Source organism: Colletes gigas, unplaced genomic scaffold, assembly GCF_013123115.1.
Source record: "Colletes gigas isolate AHSC1104 unplaced genomic scaffold, ASM1312311v1 Colletes_gigas_Sc00026, whole genome shotgun sequence".
In the NCBI taxonomy this organism is placed as follows: Eukaryota; Metazoa; Arthropoda; class Insecta; order Hymenoptera; family Colletidae; genus Colletes; species Colletes gigas.
The window spans coordinates 1,661,274-1,681,775 of record NW_025106655.1 but is presented as its reverse complement, the minus strand read 5'-3'; the positions used below and the strand labels follow the sequence as shown (position 1 = coordinate 1,681,775).

General features: G+C 36.8%; 2 protein-coding genes across 3 annotated transcripts; both read right to left on the bottom strand.

Annotated features, from left to right (window-relative positions):
• Nucleotides 1-672: 672 nt before the first annotated feature.
• Nucleotides 673-9,099, bottom strand: LOC122401641 (serine protease inhibitor 88Ea-like). Its single transcript, XM_043403887.1, has 4 exons — nucleotides 8,675-9,099; nucleotides 3,585-3,938; nucleotides 2,814-3,189; nucleotides 673-1,704 (listed from the first exon to the last, which is right to left on the bottom strand). The coding sequence occupies exons 1-4, from the start codon at nucleotides 8,687-8,689 to the stop codon at nucleotides 1,106-1,108; spliced, it is 1,344 nt and encodes a 447-aa protein (XP_043259822.1). The 5' UTR covers nucleotides 8,690-9,099; the 3' UTR covers nucleotides 673-1,105.
• An 8,244-nt stretch (nucleotides 9,100-17,343) lies between these two features.
• Nucleotides 17,344-20,059, bottom strand: LOC122401640 (thiamine transporter 2-like). 2 transcript variants are annotated; one of them, XM_043403886.1, is made up of 6 exons: nucleotides 19,771-20,059; nucleotides 19,162-19,565; nucleotides 18,578-18,985; nucleotides 18,019-18,211; nucleotides 17,794-17,932; nucleotides 17,344-17,728 (listed from the first exon to the last, which is right to left on the bottom strand). In XM_043403886.1, the coding sequence occupies exons 1-6, from the start codon at nucleotides 19,776-19,778 to the stop codon at nucleotides 17,546-17,548; spliced, it is 1,335 nt and encodes a 444-aa protein (XP_043259821.1). In that variant the 5' UTR covers nucleotides 19,779-20,059; the 3' UTR covers nucleotides 17,344-17,545. The 2 variants fall into 2 exon arrangements, with proteins under 2 accessions (XP_043259821.1, XP_043259820.1); XM_043403885.1 differs by having other exon boundaries at nucleotides 19,162-19,546.
• Nucleotides 20,060-20,502: the final 443 nt, after the last annotated feature.

The following is a 20,502-nucleotide window of genomic DNA, read 5'->3' as shown; positions in this document are numbered from 1 at the left end:
TCGCTCACGCCTGATTCATTGGTTGCGTGTTACGAACGAGCCAAAACGTTTTTAAATGTTTGGCATCCAGAGCAAGATAGATTATTAAGGGAATTAAGGTATCGATTGATTATTTTTAACCAATTTACGTAATACGTTCTATCGTACTAACCTGTTTCGTAAGCTTCGAAATTCATTTATTTCTAACAAATGATCGTGACAATTAATACGACGCTGATAAACTTACAAAACGTTTGTCAAGTTCATAACGTCGTAAGAAATTTATAGAATATGATAATACTAATGAATTTAAAGATATTTATAAATATATAACAAAATGTCAAATTTGTACGTTTCTAAAAAATGTATCAATTTATAACAAACTCGGAACGAATTAAAAAATTTAAGACACGTTCACGAACTCTTAATCAGTTTACAGAGAATCGATCGATACTTTGTAAACTTATAAACAATTTTTACGATTAGAAACAATTCATAAAGAATCTTCAAAGTTAATACATCCATAACAAATATTTGCAAAAGAGTTTCAAACCCTAACGAAACTAAAACAAAGATGAATTATCAAGATCCCTGACGTCGAGTGCAAATTGTGATCAATTTATCATGGACCCGGGGCATCCTTTCATCTTCAGAGACGAAGAAATAAAATTAAAGTTCATACTTATTTTTTCCATAACAAGAACGCAAATTAGTGACATTAACGTTGTTATAGCCTTTATTATCATTATCGTCAGGGTTAATATCTTTCTTTTTCCCCCATTTAATTTGAAAATGAATAACGAGGAAATAATCCAGTGGAATACAGAGTATAACATTTTCAAGCCCACAATTGCAGGAAAAAAATGAAATAAAAGCCTGAATAAAGTACCTCTATCGTCGCTATAAACGTTCACCAACCGTCACTGACAAAAACATCACGCGTCCAAACCGAAATGGTGCCCCGATCGATAGATCGGTGCCTGGTCGCCTAACTTCCATAGCTTTTCTTCCGAGAGGACTACGATACACGTGCACACAAAGCTCTCGCACGCTTCCACCTTGCACTCGCTTCGGAACACACAAAGGGCAAACGAGGAACGACGAAAATCACGCTGACTCAAACATATTAAGCGCCAGTCTGCGCGTTGTTCTGCGGCGGATTGGGCGCGCGATAGATCCCGCTGAAGAGGATCGTGCGCATCGGTTTGTCGTAGATCAAGTAGAGGAACGGGTGATTCGCGTTAAAAATGGCGGGCTGCAGCGGCCTGCCCGAACGGAACATGAACAAGGCGGTCGCGGCTGCTGCGGTGGTGCCCTCTTCGGTGACTTCGATTCGCGCGCGGTGAACCGCGTCGCCCAGGTGCAACGGTTTCTCCCCGTCTTCGAGGAATCCCCGGAGATCGGCCGCGTTCGGAACCATCAACTCTCCCGCGCCCAACGCGTTAAGCAACGTGCCCAACGGAAGCTCCCTCTCGATCTCGAATCGCGGCAGGAAGACCTCCACGTCCCGTGCTGGGACACCGTAATTTAGAATATGACGAAGCTCCGCGGAACCCTCGTCGGTGGAAATACGTTCGATCAGTTGACGAACGCCATCCCCGTCGGCACCGTCGGCGCCGTTCACGGCCCTCGCGGTGGCGAACGGAGGGAGCATCACGAACATCGATACATCCTCGCCCTTGTAAGGAAGCTCCAGTACATGCGCGCCAAGTATCTCGGAAATCACTGCAAAGAAAACACGGTGTTTAAAGAACCAAAATTCACCCCCTCCCTCGGATCTCTTGGACTTCTTGGTAAATGACGAAAATGTGTAGATTCTTTAGATGACGTTGTAGTGATCTTTACTTGAAACCTTTTAACAGTAAATTGAATATAAATTGACAAATTCATTTTATAATTCGTAGTTGGTACCATATTTTGAATATAGTTTCTGTTTGACCATCTTTTATCTTGGCTAAAACCTTCAACAAATATGATATTTGAGGCTCTACCCTCGAAAACATTTAACAGGATTATTACCTACCAAATTATCCGAATTGTTTTAATAAACAGTCTAGAAACGTGAATTGAAAGTACTCTAACTTTAGACGAGTGGAGTTTCGAAACTACTAGTGTTTTATCCATTATTGAGCCACTGTTAGAAGCGGTAAAGCCTCCCCTTTAAAATGGCTTTTGGATTTTGTCGATCCGACTTCCCGTTTTGAAGATATCGTAATTTTTGTAATCCGACTATCCCTGTCTCCGTCTAACGCGTCTAACCTCTTTCTCGCAGATGCATCGTGCTAACCTACCCCAATCACATGGCCTGCGCAGTGATCAGTTGCGCATAGTGCTTGCCCGTATTCTCTGTTTACTACAAGTGCGTACGCATTTCCCAGAATTTGGAGGGTCCCGTACCTATCAATGAAATGCATTCAAATGCTTCGAAACCTAATATCTCCGGAACTAAATGCGATATCGACTTGAAACAAATTTCATTCTAAAGGGCTCTTCACCCTCTACTCGACGACTATACCAACTATTATTATATATGCTATCTTCTATGTTTATTTTAAAGTCTAATTTGACGCTATTTACCCAAAACAGCTCCGGCAATTTCTATTGATTATTTAACCGGTACGCGATGAACCCTGAATTATAGATTGTCTATTTAATTGGAAATAAGTTTAAATTTGTATACTGGGTATAGCCAGTACTTTTTGTTATTGAGTTGGCCCGAAATTCGTTTTCGAGAGCGTTTTAAATCGTTTAAGGGCGTTTGAGATGTCTAAAATTCAAACGATGGCGATTCTATTGTGATATTTTATGACTATGATTGTAACCATTCGACTTACGATGATTGAAGGTCCCCTTTTGCCGCATGAACGTCACCATGGAATTCTGTGAGCCAGAGCTGTAGAACAGATCTTTCTTGGACTCGGCAGGATCGAAACGACTCTGCCAGAGGCGTTTGAAGTAAACTGCGTTCGCCAAAACTAGATCAGTGTCCTCGGTTATACTGTCCGGGGAAAGAAGGTCACGGATCTGTCCCTTCGTCGTGTTGCTGACCCAATCGTTGATGCGATCGCGAGCTGCTGATGGATTGCTGTGGAAATCGGTCTTCTCCAGCTGATCGCCGAAAAAGTCCAACATACATTCTCGCACTTTTCGCGTGTCCGTTATCCACAATCTGTTTGCCGACGTGTATTCGCCTGTGCCCGATGAATTACCCTAAACGAAGAGTGAGAAATCAATTGTGGTGGCATGTTACATTTCTCTATGTTATTCGATTCGAAAGTACCATTGGATAGACCCTAATTTTAATTTAAACAATTACAAAATGATATCAAATTTCAACACGGTTAAGAAGCGTTTCTCTGTATAAAAACAAATTGTCACAAAGTTTGTCTCGATTAAAAGTTAATAAGCCTCCAAACGCAATTTTGTAATTTTTCATTTGCATCCCGTGAATAAAGATACGAATACTTGCTTATTTGATTAATAATATTCGAATAGCGGTATATCAAAGAATTTTACATCCGGTTGTCGGATTACGTGGCTCGCCTTGGAATCGTCGATCGACTTTGTTGATGACGCAACCCATAGAGCAACGAGAGTCTTCTTACCTGAGATTCGAGTTGTTGCCTGAGGGATTTCTCGTAAGCGTAGTATCGCTGCACATCGACCTTGGACAGATCGTTCGGGATATGCAAGGCTTTCCTTAAGGACTCCTCGGTGGTACCGCGAGCGCCAAAGTACGCCAGGGTCAGAGCCTGATGAATACTGTGAGGACTGAAGAATATGTTGTCGCGCGACTCGATCATCGCCGTTTTTTTCAGACTCTCCAGGGCGAAACCGAATCGAGCGTCAGTCAACGCCTTCTTCGAGCCTGGATTCATCATCGCAGGATTGTCGTCGCCGGTGAGACATTGCGCCGTGACGCTGCTCAGCATAAACAGCGCTGGTATCACCGACATTGCCTAAAAAAATAGAACGATTAGTTGGAGGAATTGATTTGACAAAAACTAATAAAAATATAATTTTAATGTAAATTTTATTCTGACAAAATACACCAAAAAAAAGCGTTCTTTAGAATTCGATGTCCGCTGGGAAAACTGTGGAAAATGTTCAATAAAATTAAGACGAACCACGTCGATCGTATCGCGAAGATTAACTATTAAAAGCGAGCGACGTTTAGTCAGCAACCAGTATTTTAATCGGTGAAGTTTCACAACCTGAACCGTCGAGTCGAAGAATGGCTATCGATCATTTTACGACCCGACACGCAAGAAAATTAATAACAATTACGAATCGAAGACTCTCGGCGAAGCGAAACGCGGATGAAACTCGCGTCGACCGGAACGCATGCAGAACTTGCGCAAAAATAAATTGCACCTTTTAAAAAAAAAACATCCAGGAGACGTCTCGAGCGATTTCCTGTAATGTTACAAAATACCCGCGAGTAAACGACATTTCCATCTTCCGCGACCCACCGTTACGGCTTGATTGGCAACATAATCGCGGTTATGCCGCGCGCGAACCGTGCGAAGAAAATTCGAAAGTGCGAGCCGCGCGCTACGCGATTTAAAATCGGGCGCAAATGTGGAACAATGCGTCCCAAATAAATGCAAACCATCGCCCAGACCTAACAGTGAATTTCGCAATGGCGTGCATCGCATGGCAAGTGTTGCACGGAGCCATAAAGATCTGAGAAATGTTTACGATAGAGAAATCCCTCTTTGGCCCTATGCTAGTCATTAACTACTACCATTCTTGCTACAATGCGTACAAATATTAATTAATATAATCTACAAAAGCATTATGAGTTAATATATTTTCACAAAGCCTAAAAAGAATCATACCTATAAAGAGGTCGTAATTTAATAAGAGACCTGAGCAAATCGAAATAAAAGTAAAAAATAACTGTTTGAAGTAATTTATTTTCAAACAAATAATCCGAAAGACTGCAAATAATGTTATTTCAGAAGTGTCTAGGTCTCCTTAACAATTATATTTTATCGTCACAAACATAGTTTGTTATGATGTAGAAAGTCCAACGATCGTGCTCGGCTAAACGATTGTATCTACGATGCCAAATAGAGCAAATATTGAATTTTCATTATTAAAAGTTACTTTCGCGAGCCGCGTTGTTATATTCCCCGACTCTGCGTCGCTGAAATGGCACGGAACGATAATTTTCTGATACGGGGAAAATATTGTTTCATTGATAACGTATCGATCGGAGGAGGAGCAACTGGGGAGCCGGTTTCGAAGAGAGGACTTTCTCATCGACGTCCAGAGAAAGCGACGAGATGCTCTCGAGCCGAGTAGATACGAGGAAAAAGAAATTAAGAACGAAACAATAACAAGAGCGGCTCTCGTACAGCGTCAGGATTTTGCAATCGGCTTCATTTCGGTCACCGGCGCGGCCGTGACCTCTGATAGTAATTTATGCGTGTTTCGAGATCACGCTGCGCGCGAGGTCGACGCCGATACCGGCGAACGAATTCACTATACACATCATCGCTGTCCGCGACATTTTTTATTCCGTGCAGGAGTCACGGTCTGATTACTATAACTAGGCGTTGCGCGATTACAATAGAGCCACGTGAGTATTTTGGCACCGGACGAGCTTTTTTTTAGATCTACGAATTGCAAATTGGAAGATTAGAACGTTATCTATACTGTACGAAAACGAGTCGATATTCGTAGAATACCCGGGAGTTTTGACAAATTTTCGAAATGTACTGTTTTGAAATTAACTTCCAGAGTTATTTGACAAATAATCTATTTTGAAATAACTCTAGTATCTAGTATGGAAAGTGCTTTTTTTAAACGTAAACATCGATAGTATTCAAGTTGAACAATTCTTTTAAAAAAGCTAGATACAATAATAATAAGTGTTCTTGTTCTTGAAAAGCTACGATTTATTATAAATTAGACTACTTTATTTGTGCGCTTGCTTTACGTGGAATTTTATTGCAACGAACATGACATAATTATGGAACTTAGACTTCCGTTGCGTATCCCTATTTATGTCAAACGTAACTTGACAAATTTGATATTTTATTAAATATAAAAATGTCTACGTGGATGTACGGGGGTATTTGCGTCACGACGAGGAATTCGGCAAAAAATTTCTGATCCGCGATCGAAAGAAAACCAAACATCGGGACAGGTGAAAGTAACGGCCACACCGTGACATCATAGAGTCCGACTTTCTTGTCTGAAATTAACGTGTGACGGGTTTCGTGTGACGAAAGCAAGAGAAAACCACCGCGCCTTTACGTTTGTTCCTGATAGGATGACCCGGACGCGTGAGAAACTCGGTTGATTATTCCACTTTGGTATCCCCTTATGCAAATAACAGAACGGATTTTACGTAATTTCGTACGAAACTATCCAGTTCTTCGTTTGACAACATTCAATTTTATCTATAAATTGTATATTCAAACGCTTGACACTTTGATTTGACACTATCGAGCGAGAATTATCTCTGCAACTTCCCTTAACATTTTTTTTCTTCGCTGACTCTCAATTTCAACAGCACATTTTCCGTTAAGATATTATACAACATATTTACGTTGATAAGGAACATTTAACGCGTGTGCATTTTTCGATTCTAAGCAGCGTGGATTGTACTTGCCATACACTAATGTATAAAATAAACAAACAAGCTACAGTGTGTGAATACGTTTACGTACAACTGTATTTGTATGCTTATGATAAAAGTTCATTTATATGAGTGGCTCGATAATCGACCGATGACTAGCAAAAAAACTATTTTATATCGAACAGAAGTTAAATTGTCAAACAAAAAAGCAAAATAGTACACTTGTATCTAATTTATACTGACCATATATTGAGATATTGTAAGCTAAAGAGCGCCCAAATTAATAATCGACGCGTTTATCTAAAAATAAGCTTGTTTCAACCATGTTTACTGTAAATATAACAAGCAATATATGCAATTAGACTGCTTTTAAATTAAGAGTCGACACGTTTGCGTGCAAAATAATTAGCTCCGACTACGCTTGTTAGCATCTTGTTTGAACGCTGTTTCACGCGACGAGCGTTTGTTATTTTGTCGAAGGAGCTTCGAAACAGCGTATAATAGGTTTCGCATAATTTTCCAGATAACCAGCGTTCGGAAGATCGCGCCGAATATCCGCCAATGCCGTCAGAAACGACCGTGGCGTGACAAGTGAATTCTTCGCGCACGTACGTGTCCGGCTTAGCAAATGAAACACGTACGAGATGCGTAATCGGTCGCTACACCATTCGTCAGCTATACACAAAAACTGAAATTAAAATCTAATCATCGGCAAACGATTAGCCACCGTTCGAACGTAGCCTTCGCGACGCGACCAACGTTCGAAGTCTTCGCGGATGAGAATTTCACGACATCGTCGCGTTATCGCTCTCTTAAAAGCAATGAAAATCACAGGAAGTTCTAAAACTGTTCTTCACGGTCCGCGAAATCTCTGACATAAAGCGACGCGCGAAACGTTTTACTGTTTTCGCGCTGGAAAATCGCGATCGAGATGGACGAAATTCTTATTTGGAATGTTTTGCGAATGACGAAGATATTCAGGTGAATAGAATAATAATACAAGCATTATAGTATCCAATTTTTACGTTTGATTCATTTTTCAAATTGTCAATTTGTTTATAGAATAAATAGAAATCTGTTCAATCGAGTAAATCGTGAATCCGTTGATTGTATTTGTTAATTATCGTTCGAATAAAATTTTGCCCATCTCCGAGGATAAGATTAACGTTAAAAAATGAGAAAATACATGCAACGCGATAAGCTATCACGGTTTATTTTCCTGGTACCAAGATAGCCAAGGGTCGTGCACCGAAAATAATCTTCGCGGATCGTAGGAAACGCTTGAAACTCTGCGAAACGATTGTCATCGACGACTAATTAGACATGTTTTTCTGTCAGCATAATATTAATAGTTGACGCCTATAGATCAAGAGGAGGGAGGCGTGGAGTTTTGATGATTCTTCAATATTTACCAACGAATAACAAAATCGAAGCAAATAAAAAAGGCAAGCTCTAAACTGGATTATAATGGGCACGGATGTGGCAAGATCACGGCCGTAACGAGCGAAAGGCCATGATTTTTATTGCCATAGAATAGTTCGTGTTGTCGTACGAAAAGTTCGAGGAACATCAAGGTGAAATCATCAACAGGAACATCTGTGTTCATTATCGAATAATATTGCTTCAGCTCAAGCAGAGACGTTAACACAAATATTTAAATATGTAAATATATCGTCCATCTTTCGTTCACAACCTTTTTATTATTTCAACCGGGAATTGAAAACAATTATTTAACTAATCGTCGCTGACACAGCGAGTTCGATCGTACTCCACGTCGAAAATAACAAACTGCAATATAAAATCGCTGGATTATCTCGCAATTGTGAAAACATTTTATATAACTGTTACTAATTTATCTAACTGCAACGTCGTTTCGGATGCGTACGCAAACGTTCCCGCTAACGCTGTACGTAAACAACGCGTTCGATACAGAGATGGACAAAACAATGTTCGAATAAACCTTTCGTTTTAATTGTTATTCGATGTATTCTATACATTTTGCGCGTTTTGTTTTGCTAACTTTCGTTTGGGTAGAAGAATTTCGGCCATCTCTGGTTCCAACGCGTCGGAGGAAAGAGATCGAAAGAAATCGACGCCACTCACCGGTTGTAGACGCATCGTAGCTGATCCACGCGTTTCGATCCTTCTGTTTGCGATGTTTCCTCGACACGAAAAAACGTCCGGTTATTGCTCGCAACGAAGCTGAACTGAATGCACGATGGAAAAGTAACGCCGAGATGCCAGCGAGTAACTGGCTTCACGACCGGTTCCCCACCACGGTTTTACTCGGGGAGTCGGGTGTCGCGTCTACTCATCGGGCACGAATCCTTTCCAGCCGAGCCCGATGTTGATTCTACGATAGTGGAAATGCCCGGTCGTAATAGCTTCATTGTCAGGAAATCCCAAACGAGGACGGCGGGGAGGGGACGCGACGCGCGTCACGATTGGAAATCGTTGATACAGTTCGCGGCGTACGCACGTACGCACGATCGCGCGCTGGGTCAAAATCCTTGAAGCATGGCCGAAATCTGTGATCACGAAACTCCTAAAACAGACGCAAGAAAAGTACGTGCTCGAGTCCTCGTTCATGCTACTTCGAAACTAACGAATGTCGATAGTGGACCCCTCGAGACGAGGATCCAGAGGGTTCAGGAGCTGACGAAGAGGAATAGGGAATTTCCTGGGATCTCAAAGTAACAGTCAAAGTGTCTTTGAAATCTCATGAAGCAAAGTATTTTTTGGGACATCGTTGGTTTCGTAGATAGCTGCGTGGATGTTATGAGACACCCTGTACTGTGTGAACACCGACATTCACATTTTGTGTTATGGCTCGTGGCATAAATCCATAGTGAATAAAAACAGAATGACTAATGGAGTAGAGAAGGGGCTAGGAGAAATCTAACCCTGATAAAATTCCTCTTTTAGAGGACCTGGTGTCAACGACCGATTGTATCGCGTCTTCTTCCATGCACAATTTAGATCGGTAGTGTCTAAACTTTTTAAAAGACGCCAATACGAAAGAAAACAAAATGTTCCCGCGGGCAAGAATAAAAATATACTTCAACAGTTCTTAAAATTCGGTGATTGATATATCGATATAAAGGAATTTTTAAATTATCTTACAAGTTGTCCATTCTCCGTTAAAAATTAAAAATCCCGGATTACGAACACTTCGTGACGCCATTGTCAAAGTATCTCAGTCGTAGTATCGATAGTATCGATTCGATACCATTCCCACCACCGATAATCGAAAATGAATCGCATTTTCGCGTCGTATCGACGCAATTTGGATGCACGAGCGTTTCTCTCCGCTCTTCCGGATTTTGACCATCGCCGTGAATAACAGGCGAGTTCACTTTTACGACGTTGGCCGATCGCCAGAGAAAGCGAATCGAAAAGAAGCTCGCTGGCCAGATCGGAATAATTGACGGGTCAAACGGTACAACGAGCAATTTAAGAGAACAACGCTTAAAAAACGCGGAGGCCAATTAAGAGATGCTTGCGTCTTAATTTATGATTCAAACACTCTTGCCCTGCGGTTTTCTACCCACTTTTGACCCACCGAGTTTAATTCCTACCTTGGAATTCTACAAATTGCCTTTTGTTGAAGCAGAATTGATATTAAAGTGCATTTACGCATCGGAAAGATAAAATCCTCGATAATTTCAACGTTGCACGATAAACATTGAAGCATCATTTTTATTTAATAGGTACAAGTGTGTAAATCATGCACGGCCGGTTCTGAAACTTGAAATAGCAACTTGTTCTCGAGAAATTATTTAAATGGTTTTCTTTAGGAATTCTTGAATGTTTGATAGAAAAGGTCGAAATTATATCCTGAATAGCTTATCTACGCGAAAGTTTGTTTAACTAAAAAGTTGAGAAAGACTTGCTTTTAAAAATGGCTAAATGGTAATCTCGAATAGGTAACGAGTGTGGAATTTCCATAATAGTTTTACAACGCCTTGCTGTTGTAGCCAATTAGCTATATCGAGTGAAACATTGAAACTCAACCGTGGATTATGTAATGTAAGGCTACACACGATTGTATTCATTTTGCGGAATTCAAAGGTGATCATTGTTTCTCGGATTATACCTGAATACATTTACTATGCAGCTAAAAGCATCACAGAGTGCTTCGATATAAGTCGCACCGCAAATTTTCATAATTGTTTTGATGAAACGTCAATGACGTCTAATATTCTAGGAATTACTTGCGTTTAAGACGTTTCAGACGTTAATAAAAATGGCTGCTAGTACGAAACTGAAGTTTTGCTCTTTATCTAATATAAATTATTTTTTCTCATTATGTGACCTTAACAAAACGAACGACGATAAATGATACGTGCCATCGTTTATATTTGTTCTTATTTATCTGTTCAAACGTCGGCAAAAAATCAATACGCATATCGTGACATCGGCGCCATTTGCAGATACAAAGCACACATTAGTCTAATCTAGATACTCGATGACATTTTCCATTTCACGATTGTCAGAGGCGATTAAAACTTATCCAATTAGAACACTTGTCAGTCTAGTTGTAATAATACAAAAGGTTCGTTTCGCCAAATTGTAATTTCTTTAATAATGGACGCGTCGATACCAGCCACGTGGTTCTGACATATATAATTTTAATTTTGATTAAAACATTAAATTTTCAACGCGAACAAGAGAAACGCGAGGGTTTGCCAATTTTTGTATTTAAATAATGTGTTTGGAACTCGTCTTCTTAATTCCACACACGGGATCTTTATTATTCCAAACACGGTGCTCATTCTTCCTGAACTTGACTGAAGGAAATACGACTCTTTGTCACAACTGTTGCCTTACAAGTCGAGATTATGTATTATGCAAAATTTTAAACAAATAACTCATTATTTCATCTCAAATTTTGCATTTAATATCACTTTGTTTATCATCAACTTATAAAATGAGAATTTGGAATAATATAAAGTGTTTATTACCTATAATAGTGTCTTAAGATTCATAATGATCTAAGATGTGTTCGATTGTAGAGTCGAGATGCAGTTCTCGCAACTTTCCTTTCGTTTGTTATTTTTCTTACAATCAACGGCCATCATATTCCCGGAATTTATCGTCACTACAATCCGCGTTGATCTTTGAATGAATGGATTTATCTGGGAAAGTACGTCGGCTTGACATAAATTTAAATTATCTGGAATTTGAATGAGTTCAAGAAGATCATTGAAACGTTTCCCAGAAGAATGTTGATAAAATATGTTTACACGATTCGAATTTACACCGGGGTTACACTGGTCCATCATCGATCAAAACACTTGCTCTGAAGAAAAGGAGGAATAGAAAGAATCAAAGATTCTTCGATGTCCTCGTTTACTTTTATCAATCAATTATATCATCAAAGTTAATGAGTAGTAAGTACTAAGATCCCTGACCTCTTGATTATTATAGTTGACGAATGGTAACACTATTGACCACCAGTGACTAACATCACTGGAGGTATAAAACAGACGATGCGTAGAATGCTTTTTTCTATTACACTGGAATTCAAATTTAGCACTTTTAGTCCTCGACAATAATTTTTCTGTATAGAAGAGGCGTAAATTAAATATTAAATAAAATTCTAACTGTGAGAAAGAAATAATTTTACGTTCGACTCTTATATTCTTACGAACAAAACGAAGAAAAACTTTTTTATCATGGGTAACACCGAGCTAATGGCCACGAATTTAAAATGGTACCTTTAAATATTGGACAAAATTGTTAGTAATAAAATTACCGATTTCGGTAGATCAATTGACCGTAGTTCCCAAGATCGCCGTTCTTTGAGCGAAGAGGTCGCTCGGAAACCACTGGTTTTTTACCAGGTCGATAATACAGTTCGCATAAGACCGACATTTTATTTGAATATTTCTAAGATTTTTACTTTCAAGAAACTTATTTAGATGCTATCTTTCGTGATAAGGCTACATAATACCAGTCGTTTTTATATAAACCATTTTGTATTATTTCCTGAATTCACAGACCGAAGCGTCAGTTGATCGAATTAAAAAACGGCAAATCTTACTGAATTTTTTTCTGTGAATTATGCAGATTACGCACTAAATTTAAGTATAGTAATAAAAATGGAAACGTTGCCATTGCATTAAATTTGCTGTCACTGCTACTTGTGCTAATATTTTTGCACTTTATTATCATCAGTTTGACGATTTTGCTATCGTGGCATCTAGTAGGAAATTCCTCTTTCTGATATTCTTGAAACCTGACACGAGTCGATCGATAGTTCTTGCATACTATGCGTATCGATCCAAGGATACGCTTCGACCAATAATTAATCTAAAGATAGATAATTCTTATTAATTTTTCAAGAGAAAATTGCACAAGATACAGTAAAAACAGTTGTTATTTATTGAACCTGATTCTACTATAAATGGACATGAATACTATGAATTTATAAAAATTATATATTTTGTAAGCGTTAAACCGTTTTTTAAAATTTGTGTTTCTGCACAAAAGTTGTGTTTTTGCCTAACATATGCAATGGTTCCCGAACTCCGGTGAGTAACAGGTAGTTATGTGTAACCTTATCGAACTGTTAACTAGGTCTAAATTGAACAATAAAGGAACGCTTATAGACCGAAGACGTTACGTTTCATTTGTGAGATCAGTTCTCTTATAATAATTTTCCTACATCGCCGCATTCTTTCCATCATTTTAAATATTTCTCCTACAATTTTTCAATTATTTTGAACGAAATCCGTTATCGCGATCGAGTCGTGTACGAACACGAACAATTGCCAAATTCATGGCCAGCCAGTCGAATAATCTTTCAGCCCGATAATTCGTAACCTAATCGCAATACGATGATCAAACGAGTCTAGCGAATTTTCGTCTAGTTAATATAAGATAATAAAGCTACATTTTGTATAAGTAGTCTACTAAACTCCACGCTACAAAAAATGTTTCGAAGCCCAGCGTCACGTACGATGATAGAAAATTTCCCATGAACTCTGCTAACCAATGCTGAAGCACTTACTAGGAGTCGAATATATCTTGGTTTGTACGATCATGTTCAATCCCACTTTGACCAAGGCAACCAAGGCCAACGAGCCTACGAAAAAGTCACATGTTAATACTTATTAATAGTCGTTTATCAACTGGTCCTCTGGGAGACCAAACCGATCGACTCCAATTTTTACAAATTTCTCAATTTTTTAATCAACGTTCGATCCTTGCATCGTTTTGCAGCAGGTACGAAATACTAATTTAAATCTATGGAGTCGATCAATTTCGTTTCCAAGAGACATAATTATCGAACGAACCTTCGAAAAGCATAAGTGATATTTTTTACGATGACCTCAGCGACAGGATCTTACCAAAGAGAAAGAGTTTCGGGGAACGGAACTGTCGCCCACAGAATTCCCCAGCTTCAGTGACAGAACGTCGCTAAAAATATTGGACGATATCACGGCGAAGGTATGGCGAGTCTTACCTGTGATCGACATACCTCGCAACTGGGTACTCGCGTACTGCATGAAATACATCGAGATTTCCGAGGAAATAGAAAAGGCGACCATGCAATGCCAACACGATGGAATCGATTGGGATTGCACGTTCATCGAATTGGTACAAACTAAATAATTACACTCCAGTCCCGTCGTAACTTTAGCAATTAATATATTGAACTATTGTAAAAATTAACACGTCGATCTACCATGTTCTTTCTTTCAAATAATTTATCCAGATAACTTCCTTTGTAAAATTTTTAAAAATTTTCGAAGTAAAAAATATCGTCAAAAGGTAACATTAAATTTGCTAAATGTGTATGAAAGAGTATTTACTACGATGTACACAAACTTGTTATTTCAACAATTTGCCTCGTCGTTTTACAAAAATATTCACATCTAGATAACTTCCTTTGTAAAATTTAAAAAAATTTTCAGAGTAAAAAATATCGTCAAAAGGTAACATTAAATTGCTAAATGTGTATGAAAGAGTACACAAACTTGTTATTTTAACAATTTGCCTCTAACAAAAATATTTCGCTGATCAAAGAGTTGCGTAACAAATGAAAGAAAAATTGTATTTTCTGGCGCTCTTCCATTGAATTTGTGATTACAAACGAAAACGGTTTGATTTGGCACAAACTATTAAAAATCAAAAGGAATGGTTTGCCAGAGTTAACTGGAATAAAAACAGGGAAATAAATGACAAGGCCGGCATGTCGACGAGCGCGGTATTTCGTAATATGAAAAACAGGAAGGCACTGAAAACTTCATCATAAATTACAACTATAATCACCAACACGGTCCCAGAATAAATAGTATTTTTACTCGAGCCTTAGTTCGTGCGATAGAAATATTTTCCAAGTACCATTGCTTTCCAGAAAGTTACGTAAAAATCGACGAAATAAATATTGTTATCTCATTGTAATTTGTATATCAACTTTGTTTTATAACCAGGGTGGTGGACAAGACGATTTCAACATGGGGAAAATCGTTTCCTCGTTTCAAGATCTTTCCGATCGCGGCTTAAGATCGAAGCTACTTCGTGGAACTGAGATTTGCGGTAAACTCTGGCAAATATACAGACGCGTTCAAGAGAAACGATTAATTCGCATGCGTTTAAGCAGTCACGTGAGCCGATTAATAAGTACAGATAAATACACTGCGTAGATGTTAAACAAGTACAGATAAGCGAAATTGAATACCAATATTTCGCTCATAAATAACACAGAATGTTTTACTTTTAATGCTTATCGATAAGTTTTCAATTAAAGGTAAAAAGCAGGAGGAAACGGTACTTGAAAAAACATCGACGCTCGCGTGACTCGAAGGCTGCTCGAAAACGTTCGAGAAAGAAAAAAGAAAACGAACTGGACGAAGAATTGAAGAAAGCTAGACAAGCTGCTAAGGAAATGAAAGCCATTCGACGATCGCTAATGAACAAAATAACGGAACTTGAAAATAAAAGTAAATATTCTGTCGCTGGTATCATTGTTTAGACGAGACTTTCGCTATTCGACTTCTTAAAAATATCGTAACAAACATGTTGTTTGACCAATTAAAAAAAAAAGGTGCATTGGTACCCTTAAAAAATGTATTAGTAACAAATATAAAAGAAAGGAATCGTTTTATTTATCCAGTAATTCCATATCGCGATTATTTTCCAGAACCTTTAACTCCCGAGGAAGAAACTGAACTCGATCGATTACAGTTAACAATGACGAGAAAACACCGTGCCAATATAGAAGAGTACCCCATAGCGGAAGATCGATTAGAGTTGACCCGTCTCGAAGAGATCGGGTCCTGTTTAACGCGACAAGCTGCGAAAGCTTGTGAATCTGTTGTTCTCGATGCGGTTAAAAAATTAATATAACTTGATTCTACGATTCAAAACGCTGATTTTTATTCTACGACTAACTAATAAAATATCATTTATCTTTTATTAACTACCAACACGTTCATTATCAAAGTTTAACAACTGTAAAAGTATATTTTCATCGCGCCATTTTAAATTAAGCATTCCTCATTTAATAAACAACTCACATTTCTCTTGTCTTGTCTTTTGGCTGAAGTAGAATTTAATTATAAGCGCATAGATTACTATGATATAGATTTTATTGTTTTTACAATTTTTGGTGAATGACGCAAATGTTTCTGAGAATGTCTTTTATTACATTCAGCTTACTCGTGTCATTATCTTATCGATGAATTACACAATTCAATAGTAGATAAAATTTTGACAGCATCCACGAATTACTGTGACCCCTCAACAAAAACTATTACTCTTAAAATAGTTTCATAATGATAACGCTACTACTAGGTATGATAATTTCATTACTATTTAAATAATTTATCGAAGACACTATGTGATGTTGATATAGGTATACCGTTAATATTATTGAGAAACGATGATCGTGCTTCTGAAATATCAAGTATAACCGGTAAAGAAAACACCAATATAAATACAGATGTTGATCAATTAGACACGAGCCTCTTCGAAACATATCCTGTATTGGTTTCGCCAAACTTGGTAAAAAAAATTTTACTACCGATCGTATGCATTTTTTTTATTACCTGAGAATATATTAAAATACATTTTTATTCGTTACAATAATCACTCGTGTAGATATTAAAAATTTGTTTGAAAGACACTGCCTTACTTGACAAATTGCACGTCAACATTAACGATTGTGACGATTATCCTTGTATGTTTTCGAAAATAATTGAGGACGAATCAATGAAATCCATTGCGTCTATAATGCGAAACGACACATTGGACAATATCAGCCAGGAATTCAAACAGAGCATTCAAGATTGTGCGGTATGGTGGAAGTTGTTCAAACATTTCGATAAAAATGCAAATCCACGTCGCGAACTGGGAAGATGTCTATTTCAAACGTTTTCATCCGTAAGCGTTTTCAAACAATTCAAGGAAATAATAATAACAACGTGAGCAAATTATATACGAGGAAAAGTAGTTTTAACGTAAAAAAAAATCTTTTATATTCTAGAAATGTAGGGAACCTGTTTTGGATAAAATAAGATTACTATTAATTACCACAGAAGCCAGATAATTGAATATTGTCAAAGGAGTATTTGGACTGATATTGCTTATAAAATAAAGTCATATTTAATAACAAAATCAATATATTTTTTTTATGTAACAATACCAATGACAATAGTAATAATATTTACAACTTTGGTTTGTCTAATTTACAATAACGTAAAAGAATAACAGAGTACCTACTATTATTTGTTCAAAAAAACATTTACTCTAATGGATGCAAATTGAATGGTGTGAATATCAAAATAAATAATAAGGAACTGTTTAAAATATGTTACAAATTCTTAAAACTTTCTAAAAAAATATATTAATTAAATACTTAATAAACGATCATTTTATGGCTATTCTATAGCTACATATGGCTTTTATACTTTTAAAAGGTACAAATTGTTATTTAATTAGATTTCTAAAAAACTGTAGTTCCAACTACAGCTTTGTCATTTTCACAGCTGTTCTATCATCTTTAGGATGTATTTCTTTTATGACACTCTCCTCCTTCACCCATATTTTAAACTTCATACCACTTTTAGAATGCTGTACAATATTAAATATGCCCATTATTGTGTACAGCATTCCTATCACAATGAAATAACCACCATAGATAATGTACTAGAAAAAAGATACAGGATAGAAAATTTAAAATTCTAAGTAAATACCCAACTGGTTAATCCTACCTGAGATCTCAGAGCTAATCCCAAATTTCCATTTACTACTATAGCTGTTAGTACACTCTGTAGTAACAGTGCAAAAAAGGTATTTATACCAAATATTAAACCATAACTGTCCTCTGATATACATTTTGCAACCTCAAAGCTGTAAATTATGCATATAATCTCATACAAAGTCTATGGAATTATATTGTAATAAAAGGAAATAATTGGATTTAAAATGATATGTACCTTGCAACAGTAACCATTGTTTGATAAATGATTCCAAATAATATATAAGAAACATATAATAACCAAATACTGTAACTGTATGAAGAGAATACTAACAATGCACCTTCCACAAATGACATAAGTGATACTATTATATCCCCTAATAAGGACCAGTTAAGTGGTACTTTTCCTATACAAAATACAGTGATTGCACCTAATAATAAAAATCAGAATTATGCCTGTATTTATCAAATATAATTACACAATGGTAATACATGCAATAATATAATATTACATAGAAGCTTCTATTTCAACTCAATTCTTATCAAGAATAAATTTTGAACTCAGTACGCATATCTCTGATTTAGAAAACTACAAGTTTTAGATACGGAAATATCCAGCTAATTATTGCTGAATCATGCTGTTATCATTTAAAATTGTACATTAGTTATCTAGCATTGATATCTTTGTACAAATAAAGTATTGAGAGCTTAAAGAAGCAATTAATTATTTATGGTGTACATATATAGCTCTGCAATGTAAAGTAAAAAATCAAATTGTATTTACAATATTTGCTCACCTATAATGGTATAAAGAGCATCTACAGCTCCATTATAGACATTATCTCCAGAGGAAACTGCAGTTCGCCAAAGTAATTGTATATAACTACTAATTTGTAAAAATCCGCAAGTTGAAAAGGCCCACCATAGTGACCATTTTACAACATGACCATTTGAATATGCTTGTAAACAATCTTTCCATAATAAAATATAGGCCTGTCTTACTTTTTGTATCAATAAATTATCTGTTTTAACAGAGGTATACCCGATATGCTGTTCAGGTGTATGTGATATGTGACTTTGTTGTTCCAATGCTATTGTCACATTGTTATTTGTTATCAAAATATGGTTTTCATTCTTTGCATGAAAATAAATAGATTGGCCAACAGAAGGCAAAAAAAATGCCCATATCGTTGCCAATATAATAGCTATAAAATAGAATTTATTTTATGTGAAAAGATGTAAATTTTTTTAAATAGATTAAACATATGTTGCTTGCAAATTTAAAAAATGTTTAGAACCTAATAATTTGAATAAAACAAACTACTTTCTAATATTATTATTCTTATTATATCAAGATTTTTAGTTGTATAAAAATAAATACCCGATATTGTGATATAATTTTGTTGATGATAATCTAACACATCTAAAGAAATTGTTACTTGTGCAATAACACCAGCCATACAACGTCCAACAAGAGATGCTGCTTTTGTGTGGCTGGTTACTTCTTGATAATGCTTCCTGTCAACTTTAGCATAAATATACGTATAGTATGCTACCTCGGTCGAAAGAAACAATCCATAAAAGAATTCCATAATTTGCATAAGTAAAACATTTTGCCCAAATATAATTAGAAGATAAGTGATAATTCCAGAAAAGCCGCACAAAATAATGATGGGCTTATATCGTACAAAGTCTGTTATTAAGAATATAACAATTAAAGTTGCAAAATAAGAATACGTAGAAATAGGAAAAATTTCTTGGTTAACCTGAAAAATTATTGTACTTCTGTAAGAAATTTAACAAAATTTATATATACTGTATGATGTTTAATCCTTTGGCTGCTAGGCCCATCTATGCAATCTAGATAATCTGAATGTAAACACACAGGACCATTGCATTGGCCAATAGCAGTTTTTGTATAGGCACGCTGACAGCCAGAGTTAAACTGACAATATTTATATTTTAAACATATATTAAAACTTTTACTTACTTGTGCATCTGTAAAATTTTTCCACGGTCCGGTTAAATAATCAGTCACAAAAGATTCCGAAGGCCTGAACTCTTTGAAGCATCCAAATACACACAAAATAAATGAAATAGTTATCCACCTCATGTTAATAACGTTTTACATGTGCCTCTTCTTTTCTTTCTTGTTCTCGGATTTTGTCCTGTTAACATTCTTTAAATGTTTTTGTTACATCACACGTTTCTGACAATGAACCGATAACTATTTCACGGAAGCGTCCTCACATCACGAGGCCTGAACAGCGAATGCTGCGGGCTGCGGCTGCGGCACTGCTCCCCCACTCCTCGCGTAGCGAGAAGAATCAAGCCCCTACCCCTACCCCCTAGCTACATTCTGATTCAATCAACGCCATTTATTATAATTTCTCAATGCACCTGCACGTGATTTACAGCGTCATCAACGTTGCAACAAACGAAAATGGATGCAGTTGCATACAATAAAATATGTCACTACTGAAATTGGAATTTATTTAAGAAATTATCAGTTCATTAAAGAATTAACTACATTTTCGTATTTTTTATTCAATTGTGCTGCAATCTTTAATAACAACGATTTTTTTCTTTGCATTCGTTGTTTACTATGTTATATTTATTTTGTTAATTGCATTGCTGTAAAAATTATGGTTCTTGAACATATTGTGAATTCTCTTACATATAATAAGTATTATTTCAATGATACAAAGGGATTACAAAGAAA